General features: G+C 36.6%; 2 protein-coding genes across 2 annotated transcripts; both read right to left on the bottom strand.

Moving 5' to 3' along the window:
- Window positions 1-1,889: 1,889 nt before the first annotated feature.
- gpr161b (G protein-coupled receptor 161b) lies at window positions 1,890-11,742 on the bottom strand. The gene is made up of 6 exons (XM_028436286.1): window positions 11,283-11,742; window positions 8,702-9,092; window positions 6,024-6,745; window positions 5,025-5,132; window positions 2,872-2,997; window positions 1,890-2,799 (listed from the first exon to the last, which is right to left on the bottom strand). Exons 2-6 carry the CDS (start codon window positions 9,043-9,045, stop codon window positions 2,528-2,530), a joined length of 1,572 nt encoding a protein of 523 aa, XP_028292087.1. The 5' UTR covers window positions 9,046-9,092; window positions 11,283-11,742; the 3' UTR covers window positions 1,890-2,527.
- A 1,067-nt stretch (window positions 11,743-12,809) lies between these two features.
- otc (ornithine transcarbamylase) lies at window positions 12,810-20,169 on the bottom strand. Its single transcript, XM_028436008.1, has 10 exons — window positions 19,956-20,169; window positions 19,754-19,892; window positions 19,606-19,687; window positions 17,647-17,734; window positions 16,426-16,579; window positions 14,917-15,039; window positions 14,765-14,818; window positions 14,523-14,672; window positions 13,838-13,975; window positions 12,810-13,755 (listed from the first exon to the last, which is right to left on the bottom strand). The coding sequence occupies exons 1-10, from the start codon at window positions 20,036-20,038 to the stop codon at window positions 13,696-13,698; spliced, it is 1,071 nt and encodes a 356-aa protein (XP_028291809.1). The 5' UTR covers window positions 20,039-20,169; the 3' UTR covers window positions 12,810-13,695.
- Window positions 20,170-20,701: the final 532 nt, after the last annotated feature.

Raw genomic sequence — 20,701 nt, 5'->3', positions numbered from 1 at the left:
GATAATTCACTAGTTGCTTATGTTAAGAGTTGTACAGTATCTCCTGCTGCTGCAGAAAAACAAACCCAATAACAACACATTTATCAGTAACAGAGGATAAAACAACACATATCACCACCTAATATATTGAACAATTCCCTTCTTGTTCTACCTACTGCCACTTACTGACTTAAAGTGGTATTTAAAATACTGATCACTGCCATTAAATAACTCGTATCCTAATCTTGCAGTAATATTGGCAACACGCATTTTTAAACCAACCAAACCAGTTTGGTTTTTTCATAGACTGCCGGGAGCTTTTGTACAAGACTGTAGACAGTTGTGTGTCATTGTAACTTCAGGGTTTTACATGTAATTATTTCTATGGAGTCATGTCAGGTCATTGCCTGGATTAAACTATGTAAAGGTGAGAAGGTAAGAGCCTCCCATTGGTTATTCAGCCCACACTGATGCAGCTGTGAAACCTAATGACTGAAAAACACTAAATAAAAAATGGAAGTAAGAGCATTTCTCTGGAGCAAAGGGAGAAGGTCATGAGTTCTAATGTGTTCAGATTGATGTGATGGTGCCTCAGGGTAAGAAGCTTAAGTGATGCACCCGTTAGTGCCAACCGTACACACCTGTGGGGGCGGGGCTTGGATCTGAGGGTGCTGCAGTTGGTCAGGTAGAGGGTCAGCAGCAATAATGTGCACAAAGAATGAAGTCAGCTGATCTGGGTTGGTGGTCAATTCTAATTCTAATCACATCTTTGATTAATAATTATAATTATGGCGTCATTGTAATTGTAACTGTAATTGAAAACATCTGTTGCTGTTCTAATCGTAATTGAGTTCAGATAATTGACTTTGTAATTGACATGAAAACTCAATAAAAACTATGATTTAATTCAAATGCAAAACTTTAGAACAATGCTAGAGTTTCACACTATATCCAAATTATTATGCAAATTGTATTTAAGGTTAAATGATTAGTTTTTCAATTAACATCATGGATGGTGTTGTGTCTCAGGGCTCTTTGATCATTAGTTTGTTAGGTGAGCCCAGTTAAGGGAAAAACTGCTGAAGAAGGACGTTCATGGATATATCATGGATAACTGAAGATGTAATTGAAAAATGTAATTGACCCCAACCCTGCACTGACTACAGTGAATGATCAGGTTGATCCAAATCTCCCATCATCAATACAAGATCTCTGTGAAACATGTATAAACTGATGTAATAGAAGCTGTAGAAACTAGGGATGTAACGATTAATCATAAGGCAGTTAAAAATCGATTCATAGGTATCACGGTTGATATCGATTTTCTGAAAATTGAATCGCAGTACTTTTTTTAACCAGCAGAGGGCGGAAGTGTTGGCGGCAGGCGGAGTCTGCTAATATTTTCTTTCTGGCTGCCTTCTACTCTTAAATATGTTAATAAATGATTCATTGCCCCTTTAGCACCGAAAGAATATCTGTTAAAGTCACGTTTTTCTATTAGCTCTGTCTGCTAGCATAGCTTCTCTACTTCACTGCAAGATATCTGCATGCCAACCGACCACTGTGTTACCAGCGCCCTCTGCTGGTCCAAACAAATATGACGTAAATCAGTGCAATGACGGTTTTTTTTTTTTTTTTTTTAAAAGTCCAATTGTTAAGGCACAAAATACATTTTCAGTTGCACTTTTAAAAGAAAAAGAACTATTACGCAGTTTTGCATTGTTTATTATAGAACCAGAATTTAAATTAATAGGCTTCATTCTCATTTGTATTATTCCTTTATTTATTTAATTAATTCAAGATTTATTTTTAGTTAAATTGCATTGTTTTGAATAGTTTATCAAGGAATTCTTTTGACAATGAAAAATAAAAGGAAAATAATACAGTATTTTCTAGTTTTTTTCCCAAAAAAAAAATTTGTCTACAGTCCCATTTTTGTAAATGGAAAAATCGTGAGAGAATTGTATCGTGAACCCAGTATCGTGAATCGTATCGGGAGTTGAGTGAATCGTTACATCCCTAGTAGAAACGATGCTTAAGGTGGTGAGATTACATATTGTGTTCTTTTCTTTGGTCAGACTGTGGATAAGGCAGTTCTGTGTAAACTATAAACAGTCTAAGTGACACACCTGGGAGTGACTAGTGCACTATAGATGCATTGATGATGTCATACCAACACATTTACAGTTCTTTTTAACCTTCACGTGACCAACAGCAGAAAAGTGTGACTTGGCTCACAAGATTCATGATGGAAACATCTACAGTAATCCAACCTAGACCCTGTTTGGGAGCGTTACCATGGCAACTCAGTGAGACCGAGCATGTTTTTAACATTACAGCCCAAAGAAAGCGTAAACAGATGAATACAGCACTCAGGCTGCTTAGGTTACAGTAGTTAAAGGCTTCCTATCTGATTACACGAGTGCACACACTGGTGCTGCGTACTTTTTTCCAACATGATGGAATGAATAATGCATCGTTGTATATTACAGGTTAAATGAATCCACAGAGTTCTGCAGAAATGGGAGTGTGTGTTGACTTGCTGTGTTCAGGCCGGTTTGTCCTCCTCTTCAGGCTCTTGCTCGTTCCGCTCGTCCTTCACGATGCCTTCGTCAATGCTCTCCAGCCTCAGTCTCTGACCGTCCATGTATCTGGGTCTGGGTGCTGCTCTTGCAGAGAAGAGTCCGTCCGTCAAAGTCACACTGTCCCCAAACAGCGTGAGCTTGGCATCGCTCTCGATGGCCTGCGCCAAGGAGGAGGCAAACGTGTCGAGGAACTTGTGCACCTCAGCGTGGACCAGGGCGGAGGACGTGCTTTCAGCTGAAAACACATATGTTACAAACTTTTCATCCTCTCTAATCGCACAAAGCTTTATGTAAGCGTGATCGATACCTTTGACTTGCTCCACCTGGTCTTCGAATGTCACCGAGCTCCTCCTCTTCCCAGACGTGTTCCCATGATGCTGCTGGAGTGATGAGGCGTCCACTGAGGAGTAGTCTAACTGCATCACATCAGTGCCTGCACAGAAAACATCAAAACATTAAAGGGTAGCTTTAAACACAGTTTATGGGAGCTCTTCTCAACTCTTAGTACCTTAAATTACTTTTCCTTTAATATTCCAAAATTATTACCCTTAAAAAATTATTTATACGCCTAATGGACTCTGGCTGTGTTCGAAATCTCATACTAACATACTACTCATACTTAGTGCTGTCAATAGACTAAAAACATTGTAATTAATTAATTATGCTCTGTAAATGTGATTAATTAATCTCATCTAAAAATTGCTGAGAAACGACCTCAACTTGAGGTATTTTCATTAAAATTCCATTATTGTGGCAGATCAAAAGACTGATGTATAACAAAGCAGCTTTATAAAGTGTAAGTTATAAAGTATGTGAGACTATAAAGATCTGCTGACACCTTTAATTTAGACCATCCGGGGAATATTGATGTGGACTTTTGTCAATCTCTAATAATAGAAAATAGAACTTAAATAAAACATCAGGTCCATATGTAGTGATATAAGTTGGCACATAAAAAACTAAGAACAATTTTCTGAGAAATACAATTAATGAACACCGAACTTTTTCTCTCCTTCAGATAATATATAATAAATAAAACAGACCCATCAATCACATTGCTGTAAATTAACACATCAAAAATAACATTGTTCATCAAAAAATAAATTACTGTAATAACATCAAGCCACTGATTTTTTTCATCACTCATTGATTTATTCATCTTGTCCAGTGTGGATTGTATGGGCCACTGTCTGCTCTGTCTAGTGTACCGTCCGAAAGACCGCTGTCCATGCTAGCTGCTACATAGTTAGCATTGAGGTGGTAGAACTCCGCTGGAGGACCCCCGGTGATCCACAAACTCTTTCTTGCACAATTTTCCATCCGGTGTGTTTTTTTAACTAAAATGTACGCGCTCAAAGACGCCTCATTCTACCTTTGTAGCCGGTGCATCAGTATTATGGGTATACCAGAGACGCGTGCAATGGAAAAAGGTTCCTTGTTTGTGGTGCAAAAAAAAAAGAAAGCGATTAAACGCGATGAATTTTTTCAGTGAGTGATTTTTCCCTGGAATTAATTAATTGCAATAAACCCGTTAAAGTGACAGCCCTACTCATACTAAGTCTGATGTTAAAATGAGTATGTAGTGCGTGCACATTAAATGGTATGGAAAGATTGAGTATGCAAGAAATACCTGTATGTACGGTGGGTACACGTCATACTCAACTGCCCCATAATGCATTGTGTGTGGAACGAAAAATCGTCCTGGGACCGGCTTCAAGCAAACACCCCCATTTCAAAACAAAAGCATCTCTTCTTGTCTTCCATTAGTTTTTAACACTTTTGTAAATAGGGCTCTTATTGTGAAGTTAACTGGAAGTTTGGTCATTAGTCACAATGGCAGCATAAAAGGTGTTTCTGTGACTTTTATGGATGAAATGAGCACATGTTGATATTCTACTTCGTCACTTTCTCGCTTAAATGATTTCAGAACTTTCAAAGGTGGAGAATCAACAGGGATATTTAGCCTCTGTGTGTTTCTGGTTTTTGTCGTACGTTTGAAATGCATCTTGGGAAACTTGGAAGTATACTTCAGTGGGAACGATCATCATCCTAATCATACTTACAGTATATAGTAAACAGTATATACTCATTGAGTTTGTAATGCATTTTGAACACAGCCAATGTCGGGTCTTTTTTTTCCCTTTTCTTTTTTAAATATTTGGGCTCTAATCCCAATAAAACATAGGACGATTTACTCTGTGGTGTTTCAGCTCAATTAAAATGTCCAAGTTTGGCTATTTTAATAAATGGTTTTGTTGTAAAACATCCTGCATGAATCTAATGGTCCTGATTGGGTAATGTGGAGTCACTTTTATCTCGATTTATTCCTTTATTATTTATTCCTTTATTACGTAGGCATTCACTGGCGGTCGGCAAAGCAAGAATTTCATTGTACAGGGAAACGTGTTTCTAACTGTACAGATGACAATAAACACTTTGACTTGACTTGACTTGACTTACATGAGTCCTGAGTAAAGCTGAAGCCAGTATCTCCGGTGCTGCTGCCTGGAGCCAGTAAATGTTCTCCACCTGCTAGCATAGCGGTCAGGTGTGGTGACATACCCAAGTCTAAGAAAACAGACACAAATCAGCCGTCATTATTTAAACAGTGCTTCAATGATACTGAGGGCAAACAAGCTCTTTACACAATATGTCAAGTATTAATTTATTCAGATCACTTTTTACAAGTTTACTTTTAAATTCACTTTGATCTACCGACATGTTTCAACTGCCAACTGTCAGTGTTCCTCAGAGGCATCTACTGGATGCTTTCCTTATGAAAGAACTCAAAGAGCTACTAACTAAACCCCAAAACTACTTTTTTCCGCTGAATGCACATATATTTGGTATATTTGATCCTGGTCCAACATTTAGTCAAAGTATTGATTTTCAATTTTGCATATCTTGTTGTAAAATGCCAGTAACTGCACTCTATGAGTTGAAACCCAGCTATTACGATTGATTTTTGCTATTGGCTGAGAGCAAGATCATGTGATGTTTTGGGACCATCTTGTGTCACAAACAAGCACTGTTAGCTCCGCCACTTTTAGAAAAACTACCACCTGTGGGCTCTACAATCTGTGGTGAGTATTGGATTGATAGAAAAGTGAATAGAGAGGTATAATGAGTAGCTAGTTAGCTTAGCATAGATTGTTCACTGGAGATTTTATGGTATAGACTGGGCGTGTCTTAACTGCTCCAGGAGCCACGCCCATAATAGACGTTTTTTTGAATTTCTCTCCGATGGCAGGTCAGGAGAAAGCAGGTGTTCAGTTATTCTAAGAATACATCAAAACAATCAGTAGATGATGCCTCTGAGGAAGACTGACAGTTGGCATTCGAAACATACCAGGAGATCAAAGTAAATTTCCTGAAAAAAGTTGTCTGAATTTACATATTTTTTTTAAAAAAAAAAACACAAAATGAATTTGCTGGAATTACTACAGCAATGTGTCCCACCTGTGATTCTGTTGGAGATGCTGAAGAGACGAGACGTCCTCTGCCGTGTGGCGAACGACTCTCTGTAGTAGCGATCTCCAAAGCACATCCCCAGCAGCTCCTTCCTCACCGTTTTGTTCCACAGGCCGTAGATGAGAGGGTGACACACGGCGCTACAGAGGGACAGCCACGCCACCAGGGTCTGCAGGCTCTCAGACACGGCGTCGGGCCCCCACAGCGCCTCGGAGCACACCACTCCGACGTACGGCCCCCATGTCATCAGGAATGTCCCGATCACTACCAGGATGGTGATGAAAGCTTTGCATTGACTCCCCGCGTACACAAGGCTTCGCCGGCTTCCGTTTGAGGAAGTGGAGGTGCTGGAGTTCTTGCGTCCGTTCCGCTGCGACGCAGCCGAGTCGTCCAGGGCCACCACAACGGTCCCACAGTGCACTTTACGGGCTTTCATGCGCGCTACACGGAATATGACGCCATAACAGGCGAGCATGACCAGGAAGGGAGGGAGGATGCACCAGGTGATCCAGAAGACAGTGTAGCTGGGCTCTCTGTGCCACGATGCCACGCACGTCCATTTGAAACAGTGAAACTCAAAGGAAGACCAACCAAACAGCGGCGGCAGGCAGCCCAGCAGGGAGTGCAGCCACACGTAGGCGATGACCACCACTGCCCGGTTCCCTGTAATCTTCATCGGGTAGATCATCGGGTAGAGCACGGCGTAGTACCTGCAGTCACAACAGAGTGAGAGTAAGGCTGTGCAATTAATCAAAATTCAAATACTTTTTTTTTTTACAATTATACATATGTTTTATTTGCTCAATAAAGCAAACTTTCACAATTTAAAACATCTACAAAGAATAAAGCTTGGCAAACAAGAAATATTAATATTAACTTGAGTTAGTTTTACGCAAAAGTTAACATACTTGATTTTCGTGTTAGAATTATTTTATTTATGTTTAAATAACATATTTTACATTGTTTTGTACAAAAAACCAAAAAACTTTTTGGTTGACAAATCATTTGAATAATCGGGATTTCATTTAAATAACAGTGATTATAATTCTTTCTATAATCGAACAGCGCTAAGTGATAGAGACCAAAACATTCCAACTATTGCTCACAGGAGGCAGATGTGATCAAATTAAGTGAAGCTGACACCACCACCACCACCACCACCACAACAACAACAAAGCAGGAATAGTTTTCCACTAGACGCTGCTAATGGGAAAAAGCAGCAGGGAAACATTAAAGCTGAGGGTAATTAGAGAAACAGAGAACAAAGAGCAGTGTGAGCTGCAGAGAAATGTGCGCAGCATGACCTGAAACCACATAAGAACTGGTTACACTGTCCAACAAAGTATCTACAAGAAGTCACCAGTGACAGCGCATTAAAAATTAACTCTGAAAAACATCCTCCAGCTGTGATTACATGTACTGATAAGGTTATACAAAACGAGCTGTGCTAAAACAGCTATTATAATATGTACTTATATTTTCTCATAATCAATTCACTTAATGCTTGGTCAGTGTGGAAATATGCTGTCAACTCCTGGTTATTAGGTTAACATTAGGTACGACTTAAGAAGAAGAAAAAAGTGTCATTTTTTTTTCACCTGCAATAGAGATTTTTGCATGAACAATGGCACTGAAGGAAAAACTAGCGGTACATTATCTGGTCTATGAAAGAATAAAGTGTCATAGGATTAATTATTTTTATTTAAAAGGACAAATGTTGCTTTAGCCAGACTTTGATTCATTTACACAAAATTTACACTGAGTGGCTACTGTTTTAAATGCCCCAGAATGACTCTAAATATTTACTCAAAATGTATCATTTGTAACCAAACCCTAATCCGGTTATTATGGTAAATAATTACCTGTATTTACTGTTTAGGGTTGCAAAGGGTGGAACGATTCTGTTTTAACACAAACTTAATCTCAGACATTTTGGGAATATCTAAAAATATAAACTTTTTATGGAAATTATTTATTTTAATAAACCAGAAATGTTTAGTAATTTTAAATAACTGATACTTTAAATTATGCTGAAATATTGTTTTCAAACTATATGTAATATCCCTGTTAAGGGCAAATCTTCAATACCAATTTTTTCCCCATTAATTTCCATGAAAAGTTTCCAACTTTGAAAATTCCTGGTATTTTACAATCCTAGTTGACATTTAATGTTTTTTAGTGTACTAATTTTGCATGGATGCTAATATAATAGTTATTTAAAATTAGGAAAATTCCTACAGTCACACGATATATACGGCGCTAGATTTGTGTCTTTATTATTCAATCAAAAACAAATCTTTTTAATCAAAAAACATTACTTCAATCCAAAAAAAAAAGTGTTCAAATGCAAATATATATTAAATAATTGCATTTGATCACTTTTTTTCTTTGATTGAATAATAAAGACAAATCTACCGCCATAGAAATATAGTTTAACAACATTCAACCAAATCAAATATTTTGTATAATTTCAGGACACATTTGGGTGACTGGGAAATATCTGTGAGAATATTTTTTGATTAATAAATATGATAAAACTAAACATGTGAAAGTACGTCTCTACAAGGTAAAGGTGAAAGCAGACTTTAAATATCTGTTTCTTCTACATATTCAACAACATGCATCAAGTATGATTGATGATAATAACCATAAGAAAATAGGCCTACCTGTCAATGGCGATAGCCCCCAGGGTGAGCATGCTGGCAGAGCTGATAAGCAGATACAACAATGCCGTGAAGTTACACCAAACCACTCCGAACACCCACTCCCGTTTAGCCGAGCTGACGGCCACGAAAGGCAGCACAACCACGGACAGCAGCAAGTTGGACAAAGTCAGGCTGAACACAAACTTGTTGCTGGGCGTGAGCAGATAAGGCCTGCGGTACAGAGTCACCACGATCAGCAGGTTCCCCAGGCACGCCAGGAGAGTGATGGCCACGATGGAGACGGACTCCAGGACGGCCAAGCCCTCGCCATTCCCCACCGCAGTGCAGTTCCTGGTGATGTTCATGGTGAGGGGTGGAGCCACCCAACAGGTGAAGCTACGGTGGCAGCGTGCTGAGAAAGAAAACACAATTCACATGAATCAAAAAGGAAAACATCTGCATAATATTCTGACTTCCAGACAAGTCCATTAAAATATCTTCTAAAATACACTGATTCAGAAAAGACTCTTATTTTACTTTAGGGACACACTTTTGTTTTGTTTCATTCTTCACTTATTATTCTGAAATGTTGTGGTTTACCAAAATAGATTTTATATTGTATTGATTTAAAAAAAAACAAAAAACATTGAAGCTTTAGAGATCATTTTCTAAATGAAAATTTCAAAAGCTTAAAAAAGAAAATATGAGGCTACAATAATATTTAATCTATAAGTAATATATTCTGCAATCAAAAATAAAAAAAATCATAATATTTTCCAAATCATTGACGTCACTTTTAAAGATTTATATTTTTATTACCCTATTTGAGTGTATCATCATTATTATTACAAGAAGTGTTTGATTCTGAATTTTACCACCATGTAGAATTTAATGTTAAACAGCCATTAAAAAATGGAAACACCTCTTTTTGCAATTAATGTTGTATTGAAACCACAATTAAAAGATTTCTGAAGGGTCTCAGTTTACGTCCTCGGTTCCCAAAGTGGGGTACAGGTACCCCCAGGGGTACGCAAATTGTCATAGGGGCTATGTGAATAGAAATGAAAAAACATTGATTAATGTAACCAAGTTTGTACTTTATGTATAATTTATACATCGTGTAAAGTATGTAAGGCGCCAACAATATCCAAGCAATAAGTGATATAGCAATCTCTGCAGGATTTAATCTTTCAAATTTCATTAATTTTGAGACCGATTTTTATTGAATTTGCGGAAATTATGTTAAATAATTGCAGGAAAACTGACTTTTTTGAACAGTTTTAAATTTAAAATAACTGCAGTCTTGGGGAAAAAAGCATGGGAAAATTGCAATTCTCCAAATATTGTGGAATATACATTGAATTTGTGTATAGATATCTGAGATACATTGTATATGACATTACATTATTATGTTTTTAAGCGTGCAGGAGTAAGGGGGTACATGGCTTCAGGTTAAATGTCTGAAGGGGTGCACGACTGTGAAAGGCTTGGGAAACACTGGTTTACGTCATCTACAAGTTCAAATCAGAGGTTTTTAACATCTGGCCTGAGATTAAAAAAAAAAAAAAAATAAGTAAAGATTTTTTTTCTTCCTGACTTTATTTGTTATTTTTAACCCTTTAAAAGCCTCCTGTGGACAGGTGTTGTAAATTAGCAGATGTGCTAATGATGATGATGTCTACATCAAATAAACTAATAATAAAAAAATAAATAAAAATCAAATCTATAGATTTATAATAGCATGTTGTCTGTACAAATTATGACATATATATTCTGGTATTCTGTATAAAATACCAACCTAACAAATTCTACACAAACGTTAAAGATACCAAACTTAAACTACTATGCTTCTTAAATTATGCAGGATTATTATTTTGCATATATAACTAAAAATCCCAAGATACAAGAATTCATTTTAATATTTTTGGTTAGTATTGATAAGTTTGAATGTATTAATTAGACCAACAAACTATCCTAATGCAGTAAAACCTGAGTTTGGAACTTTTCACAAGAGCTAAAATTGATTTTGAAACTTCAAACTTGTTCTAAAGCCCCGCCCCTCTGACAAGCTGATGAGTTGATTGACAGCAGACTTGTCCAATCATGTGTTTCAGTTTGAATAATTAATGATCGATTAACTTTAACGCAGCTGTCATACATGTAACACTTTGAATGTGAGTTTTCAAATACATTTAAAAAAAAAAAAAAAAAAAAAGCTCAGATTCCTAACATTCTATGATTATCGTTGCAGAATAAGGTTTAAATCTTTTAATAGGCTTAAGTCTGGAACAATACTTTTCCTGTTTGTTGCAATTGTAATTGGATGTAAAGCTATATTTTCTTTGTTTCTACGTTTCGTTTTCTTGTACTAGAAGTAAATGAAAAAGACTTTGTGGTATTAAACTCTCCACAAATAAAACCTTTGTTCTGTTTTAACTTCAGTGTTTCGCCTCATAAAAGCAAAGAGATAACGGGTGAAGTCTCATCACCTAAAAACAACTTTCCTCTCTGTCAGACATGTTGTTATGAGCAGCTAAAGTGTTGCTAGCAGTTAGCCCAAACTTTCCTCCATTGTCCTCCGTCTAAACTCGGTCTGTTTTACCTGCTTCTGCTCGGTGCGGTGCCTCCACATTCCTCCTGTCCGCGGCCACAAAGCCTCCATCTTCCGCCTCCGTGTTCCCGCTTCATCCCAGAGGAGAGAGCCCAGAGCTGTCCTTCAAAGCCCGGGGGACGTTTGTAACATCGTGGAGACGTACGGTTTGTCCAACCCAGCCCTTCAATCAGAGACGGCCAGCTGCGGCTGCAATGGCGGCTTTCCCCAGCTTCACCTCCCCCTCTCCCGGCCACCTCCTCCAGAGTGTGGGTGGTCGCCTGGTCGAGCTGCCGTTCCCTCAGACCTCCATCAGTTCCTCCTGTGAAGTTCATTGAACCGCCTTTGTAATTAAACCCCGACTCGCTGAGGCATTGTTATTCATTTCCAAACTACGTGTTAGGTTCACAGTATTGTTGGTTAAACAGTGTGAATTGTCTCAGACACTCGTTATTACTGAGTGAACTGATGGTTTTTGATGCCTTCAGACCACCCACGTGGATCGTAGCTCCCGCACTTAGACGTCATCAGTGTTCATCCAATCACAGCCCGTGCGTCATCGCTGCGTCAGATCGATGGGCGGGCCCAAAAGTTTTATGAGAATTTAAATAATATCTCAAAACAAATAGCATCAAAAACCATGACACAATACAACAATATTTTAGAACTGGAATGATGACTGATTTTTACCCTTATTATTATTATCTTTTGTATGTATGATTCTTACTTGCTTGTCCCCTTTCTGTATCTTTGTATAGTGAACACTTCTGACTTGTTGTACCTTTGTGTTATAAAAAAAATAAAATAAAATAAAATAAAAAAAAACAGAATAAAAATACATTATATAGTCATGGCCAAAAATATAAGCACCCCTGCACCTCTGTCAGATAATGGACCACTTCTCCCAGAAAGTTGTTGAAATTACAAATGCATTGGTATTCACATGTATGTTTATTTTTGTTTGCATTGAAACACAAAAAAAGCCAAATCTGACATAATTCTACACAGAACTCCAAAAATGGACTGGACAAAATTATTGGCACCCTCAACTTAATATTTGGTAGCACACCCTTTGGAAGATATAACTGTAAGCAATCGCTTTCTGTAACCATCAATGAGTTTCTTACACCTCTCTACGGGAATTTTGGACCACTCTTCTTTTGCCAACTGCTCCAGGTCCCTTAGATTTGAAGGGTGCCTTCTTCCAACTGCTGTTTTGAGATCTCTCCACAGGTGTTCTATGGGATTTAGATCTGGACTTATTGCTGGCCACTTCAGAATTCTCCAGCGTTTTCTCTTAAGTCATTTCTGAGTGTTTTTTGAAGTGTGCTTTGGGTCATTGTCCTGATGGAGGACCCATGACCTCTGACAGAGACCCAGTTTTCTGACATTAGGCCCTACATTGTCTTCAGATTTCATGATGCCCTCCAAAAAAAGGGTTAACAATCACTACATGGCATCTGAAAGCAAATTACAAATGGTCACAAAGACACACACATTTTATTCCATGTATTTTATTTACCACTTTATGCTTTTATTTAGAATCATTTAGGTATTTTGAACAGTTCAGGTTTAAATCATTGATACATGGGCAGAAAAATTACAATTTGCTAATTTTAATTTAATCATTTTGCTTCTGTTCATCATTCTGGGTGAGATGTATGGTATACATTCCTAATAGGCTTCTAGCCCATAACACAGCAAATACACAGACTCAGACTAACAATGACTCAGACAGGCTCACACACATTCACAGACAGATTTCAGTAACTTATCCCACATGTTTTAGGAAATATGGGAGAGAACTTGTAAAGGAATCCAAAACACTTTGACAGAGTGAAAAAGAGTCACAAGCACATTCCAATTCACATGTACAGTAAATATATAAAATGAATGATATTCATTTTTGTTTTCTTAGCTTGTATCTCTGAAATATATGTACCATAATACATTCCAGTTTTTTGTGAAGTTAATAAGTGACAGGGATGCATTCATGACCTCAGAAGAAAACTCAACCTGTAACAAACTAATTCAGAGATAAGAATAAAGATACTGTAAGTGTGTGTTGATCGGATCTTTCTTCCTCTTCTGATGGGAATAATATATAATATAGATAATATAATATAATATAGAGTTACACAATTAACAAGATGAAGTTGATTTTATTCCCATATCAATTTTAAAAAAAAGAAACATGTTATATCCTTTCTGAAGTATTGTGAAATACAACATATTGTGTATTTACATAGCAGTTACTGGCCCTTTGATGACAATTTTAAACCAAACGTGTAAACAAGGATGTTTCAAATTAATTCAAATATATTGAGGAAAAGCATCTCCAAAACAAATTGGAATTCATGCACAGAAACATCTGCAGATGTGTTAAGACAATTAAGCTACTGTGGATCCACCTTTAGATTAGAAGCTAGAACTTCATCATGGGTGTGTGTGGAGTGTAGTCAGTCAGCAGGGAGACCATCAGACCCTGAAAGAAAACACATGTGAATGTAAAGACAATCAAAGAGGATTTGACTGAAAAAAATAAGACATTTCATATAATCACCCACCATGATGGTCCATTTTCTATTCTCAGCCTCTTGGAACACGAGAGAGCGCGGAGAGTAGAAAACTTGGTCGTCCACTTCTTCCTTTTTCCGTGGGAGGCAGTGCAAGAAAGTCCAGTCAGGTTTGGCCACGCTGCCCGTCTGCAAACATGTGGTTCATACACGTTATGTGCAGACATTTTACATTACATTAACTTCACAGTTATTTTTAAATTTTTTCTTAAATTTTGAAATACTTAAGTAACATATTGCACTCTGTTATTTTAGGGACATGCTTCTCACACACTTTGTGTGGTTTATTAACAGGGACAGTGTACATTAATAGCAATACTGAAAATATACCAGAGTTAGCCAAAAGGCTAACAGAGCATAATAATGGAATAAATGAGAGATAACATGCATTTTAAAGACAATCATGCTGTAAATAAGTGGAATTAAACAGTATTTAGTGCCTTTTGAATAGATTTATTTAGTTTTTTTATCATTTCCAGTCATCTCCCACCTGGTGTTGAACCAAAACTGACCTTTGTATTTTCAGTTCATGTTCTAATCAAGATCATTACCATCATTTTCATTAGGATTATCATTTTTAGCTAAATAATAAAGATGATAAAATCCCACATTTTCAGTGCCATCGTGTACCCTCAATGTAAGAAACACTGGTATAGTATACAGTATAGTCATTTACCTGCATTGTAATCTGGTAACCTGCAAAATCTTGGAGCCTCCTTTTCTTTTCCTCTTCCTGTCCCATACTGACCCAAGTGTCCGTCACCAACACGTCACTGTTATGTGCAGCTTCCATTGGGTCAGAGGTCAGACTGAGCCGAGTCCCATGCTGACACACAACATCCAATCAGACATAATCAGAACCAAAGCAGACTATATTTGTTAAAGACCAATATGTTGGTGTGATAACAAACACTTCACCTGTGTGGAAAGCCTCTGTGCCTCTTCAATAACACTCTGATCAGGTGTATACCCCTGGAAACAACAATTTAAAACTTTAATATTTAGTTCCTCTAAGGTTTTTAATCTATTTTATTCTTACTTCATCTTAAAGTATTGTATAAAACGCAAACCTTTGGTGTAGCGATCTTTAGATGAACTCCGAGTTTGGGTGCACACATCATGAAGGAGTGGAGGACATTATTTCCATCTCCAATCCAGCTGACTGTAAGACCACTGAGTGATCCATAATGCTCCTGGGAGTGGATAGAGGCTTTTTTTCAAATTGTGCATAATTTGACCCATAAACACTGTCGAATGCTTAAAGTAGTAAGAAATTATTGTAAAAGTTGAAGCAGCTGTGCCATCACTGGATCAATATCAAAGGGAATGTGTTGAGATGAGATAAAAAAATGAGTACACTGCCATCTGGTGGTCAATCCTTACCATTACATGTTTATACAAGAATAATGTAACATTAAACAACAGGGAATGTTTTGAATATTAATACAGCTTTTATATAGTTAAAATACACACCTGCATTTGTGCATTTCTGTAACACCAAAATATACTCTATACCAGTGTTTCCCAAATTTTTCAGACAATTAACCTGAAGCCATGTACCCCTACTGTTGCACACTCAAAATACATACTAATGTAATGTAATATACAATGTAGCCCGAGAGTGAATTTTACCTATCCTGTAGTAGAATAATATATAATAATAATAATAATAATAATAAGTAGAATATTTGCATTTCCTGAAGAAAATGCAAGTGAGGATGCAGATGCTCGCCGTGTCACACTGTATTAGCTTATCATTAGTATTAGCTTGCATTAGCCTTATCTAGCATTAGCTGAGCAATAGCAATAACATTAACCTAGCATCATCATTAACATTTGCACAGCAATATCATTAGCCTAGCATCAGCATTAGCCTAGCATTATTGATCTATTATCAGCTTTAACCTAGCATTATCATTAGTCTAGCAATAGCTTCAACTTAGCATTCACCTAGCAATAGCTTTAACCCAGCATTAGCAATAGCCTTGCATTAGCATTAACCTAACCTTAACTGCTCTATTTATATTCTAGTTTCCAATGTTGTCAGTGTTTTAAATTTCTATTCACGTACCTCCTATGACAATTTGCGTACCCCTGTGGGTACCCGTACCACACTTTGGGAACCAAGGCTCTATAGCATAGATATTTTCACCATAAATTATATTGTCTTTAGTGCTTTTTAATCAGTTTATAAATCATTTGACACCTCTGTGTACAACATTATTATATTACTTTGACATATTCATCTTTATTTGTAACACATACAATACACACTACTTTAAAACACTTTTTTACGCTGTAATACACTATGTTGAAGTAATCCTAACTAATCATGAGTTAATCACAGTAATTTTGCCATGATTTAAAATGCATATTGTTGCTTACGACTTTACATTTCTCTACATCAAACCACACACACCCACCTAAAAATCTTATTATGGTTTTTTTTTTCTTACCATGTCATTCCCATCATGGAATTACTCCATATCTTTGTCATTCTTTAATTCTGTTGCCTTTAGCAGCAGCTAGAATTGCTCACTACTGCATGAAAAGAAGACTTGGATGTTGTTGTTAAGCACCTGTAAAGTGAGGAAATCTGCCAGAATCTGGATGGGGTGATAGAGGTCAGACAAGCCATTGATGATGGGGATGGACGCCTCCTTTTCCAACTCCTCCAGCGTCGTATGGCTGTAAACTCGCGCTAAGACGATATCACAAAACCCCGAGAGAACCCTGCAGTGACAATTCAGACGTCAGAAAGCTCAACACAATGCGTACGATTTTTACTTTCAGTAGGTACCACTTTGGCAATATCAACATTTTCCATTTATTGTCATAAAATATCAATAAGAAACAAATGTTTTACTCTCACTGTGAGTAAATGTATGAGTAGTATTCTGTGTCATTTCAACACATTTTCAGGACATCCCATGCACTTTGGTCTCAAAAAATTCAGATTTAGTTTTTTTACAAATTGTTCCATGATTATTCAATAGGCCCACTGTAATTTTTAGTTTGATCAGATAAATACTTTTTGAGATATGGACAATTTAGTGAAGTGTGTATGTGTTGCTTTTCGCTCGTCCTTATTTTTCTTCTAATATCTCAGGAATTACATCACATAGGAAACTGACATTCAGAAATTTTAGAAACTTGAAAAATCTGCTATACATCCTATTTGGTGGACATGCCAGCCCCTCAAAATGGGAAAAAAGTTGTTTGTGGGTCTTCAGTAAACATATGTCTTACCTCAGTGGTGTCATGGTACAAAGCAGCTTGATCTCAATGGGCCACAGATTTTATGTGGGAAAACTAGTAATTTCAACAATATTGTGCCCTAGTTTACACTTCTACGCATATATAAAACACAAAATATGTAAGAAACTGACAATATCCAAGCAATAAGTGATAGATATCAGTCCCAACAGGGTCTTTGCTTTAAATTTCCTTGATTTTGTGACCAATTTCTATTTAATTAAAGTAAATGTTAAGTAATACATTTGTTTTTATAATAGTTTAACATAAAAAATGACTGCCATCATGCTATATAAGCACAGGGAAAACTGTGAGTCCGTGCAAACATTGTTGAGTTTCATTTACACAATGATTTAGGTCTTTTTTCAGTCATTTTTGCTTTCTCCTGGGGGCCAAATTGGATCATCAAAAGGGCCGGACACGCATGTCTTAGCTCATCACTTTTTAGGTAAACACTTAAATGCCTTCCTGTCGTATTACAAAATAGTTGGTCATGTCATGGGTTTATAATCCACATGGTTCACATACATCTCTTTAACTCTCACCGTGCTGTGTCTGTGCTGCTCTCATTCACCCCAAGATGGATGTCCTGCGAGGTGAGAAAACAGGGGTGTCCCCCCAACAAAGCAAAGCCTGAAATATTAAAAAGAAATGAAAATATTTCAATTTTTCTACAACGCTTTTTGATAAAAAATGGTGGACAGATGTGTAGTAGGCTCTGTGAAAAGATGGATGGCTTAGCCGTGTTTGGTTAAAGCCTTCAAAGTAAAAGTGGCTCTTCAGCATTTCTTTTGTGTGCAGAATAAAAGCGACACAGAATGGTAAGAAGAACTCTGCACAGCTACAGGAAAAAAAAGAACAAAGTGCCTCATTTGTCATTCCTAAAATTCCTCAGTAATAGCAGCAGATTACAAGTACTCATGTTACTGTATTTCACAATCACAATCAGAATTCCTTTATTTATTCCAGAGGGAAATTGCTTTTGTTACAGTCAGTCAAAAAAATATCACAAATAAAAGAATAAAACGTTAAAAACAAAAGAAAGAATAAATGTTAAATAAGTGTATAATTAAGTTAAAAAGACTGTTAAAAATAAGGATTAGATACACACACATTACAGAAGTAAAAAATAAAGATAATAATAATTATAATAATACAAATATGATACAGATATTTACAACAATAATAATTGAGTTGCTTCTTTTTAATGCTTGTACCTTCTTGTATATTTCTAAATCAGCAATTTTACTTTTACTTAAGTGCATTTTAAAAGGAGTAAAGTAATTCATTACATTTCTACAGCCAACAGTTACTGAGTAAATTATTTTAGGTGCCCTAGCAACTTTGAGTACCCAGAAAAGCGCTATATAAAATTTATGTATAATAATAATAATAATAATTCTTTTTTGTTTTTGTTTTAAAATGATCAACATACATTGTTGTCTGGTCATTTCATTTTTTGTAGTTTCACAATCAAATAATACATCACATCATAGTCGACCAATCAGATTAAACGTAATGTACGGTGCCAAAGCAGCATTTTTGTATTTTTTATTTTTTTATTTGAATTCATTTCTGTTATTTTTAGTTAAAAAAAAAAAAAAAAAAAAACTGTACGGGATGTTTACTGTATGCAAGGGAAAAGTGGTAAGATTTATTAACAAAAATAAATGTGGGGGGTGAAAGTAACTAGTACCTTTTAATGAGCGTACTATTTAACTGAGATGCTATTTACTTTTATTTGAGTATTTTATGTACTTGAGTGCAATTTAAATCAAGTAACAGTACTTATACTTGTGTAAGATATACTGTATCAGTACTCTTCACCTCTGGTTAAATGTGTGTGTGTGTGTGTGTGTGTGTGTGTGTGTGTGTGTGTGTGTGTGTGTGTGTGTGTGTGTGTGTGTGTGTGTGTGTGTGTGTGTGTGTGTGTGTGTGTGTGTGTGTTAAAGCTGAACGATTAATTGCATTTGCGATATTGTCGCAATATCATAAAACGCAATTTTCTAATCGCAAAGGCTGCAATTTGCTGTTAAGTTCATTGAGTGTTTAAGAAGTGCGTCCACATGTTTAATGAAACATGAAGTTAGTTAGACGTGTTGAGAGGTAAAGCCACAGATTTGTTTGCTTTATTGTCGTAATCTGTGCTTTAAAATGTACATTCTATATTTATTTAAAGTTTAAATAAACCGAAAAATTGTTTATTATGAAACACATTGATTTATTGCTTGTGTTCACTGAAAAATACATGACAAGAGGCCCTTGGAAAAATAATCGCATTATTAAATCGCAATATTGAGGGGGAAGAAAAAAAAAATTGCAATTAGATTATTTTCTAAAATCGTTCAGCCCTCTGTGTGTGTGTGTGTGTGTGTGTGTGTGTGTGTGTGTGTGTGTGTGTGTGTGTGTGTGTGTGTGTGTGTGTGTGTGTGTGTGTGTGTGTGTGTGTGTGTGTGTGTGTGTGTGTGTGTGTGTGTGTGTGTGTGTGTGTGTGTGTGTGTCACCTGTCTCTGTGGACATTCTGGTTCTGGTGCTTCTCTTCTCAAATATCATAGCAACAGACTTCCCTTGCAGAAGGGTCAGACACTGAAATAGAAATGGTGGTTAGAGCACATGGAGAGGCAGATGGTACCAGTAGTTCATGTTATTAACCTGTTTCTCATGCTTGATCCGATGTTTCAGATCTCCTGACACCCAAAGAACCTTCTTGATTTCATCTGGACTAAAATCTTTAAGTGTGAGACAACTACGGCCTTTCAAACTCACGGAGGTAAAGGAAACACCTCCACAGCTGGAAATACAGAGAAATCATCACGTAAACACAAAACATAATCAGGTAAATAAAGCTTCTTACCTAAACCCGTGCACTGATTGGCTCAGGTGTGACTTCAAGCTTTTAAAAACAACGTTGTGAGCGGAAAACAGCCTCAAACACATTTTAAAGCAAATATAAATGTAAAACCCAGCATTTAAAGGAAAGGAACATCAACCTCTGCCTGTAAATGAAGCAGCTGTCACTGACTGGACAACTGACAACTGTCCGTAGTTTGGCTAAAGGACGGCAACACGTGTGGAGGGGCGTGGTCTGGGGGTGGGGGTGGAGGGGGGGGGGGCTTCTTCTTCTTCTTCTTCTTCTTCTTCTTCTTCTTCTTCTTCTTCTTCTTCTTCTTCTTCTTCTTCTTCTTCTTCTTCTTCTTCTTCTTCTTCTTCTTCTTCTTCTTCTTCTTCTTTGGTTTTGATTGGCAGCTGCAACCTGGTTCAAATTAGACGCTTTGGGATTCATTATAATTTAGAAATGCGCTTAAATGACATGAAAACTGTAGAGAAACGTTGGGTTTTTGTGCAATTGTGACAAATACAAGAAGTGGAAGTTTTGCATCAAACACTCAAATGTAATTATTATTATTATTATTATTATTATTATTATTATTATTATTATATAAATTTCATGATTTTATATTTTGGATCACTATATTGTACAAACAATATAATATTACGTTTGTACAATATAATATGTTTGTACAATCGAATTATGTTGTTTCTAAATTATAATGTCATGTTTTCACAATATCATTATATTGTTTGTACAATATAGTGATC

This window comes from Gouania willdenowi, chromosome 21 (assembly GCF_900634775.1).
Source record: "Gouania willdenowi chromosome 21, fGouWil2.1, whole genome shotgun sequence".
Taxonomy (NCBI): Eukaryota; Metazoa; Chordata; class Actinopteri; order Blenniiformes; family Gobiesocidae; genus Gouania; species Gouania willdenowi.
The sequence above is the reverse complement of the archived record's forward strand: the minus strand, read 5'-3'. Positions and strand labels throughout refer to the sequence as shown.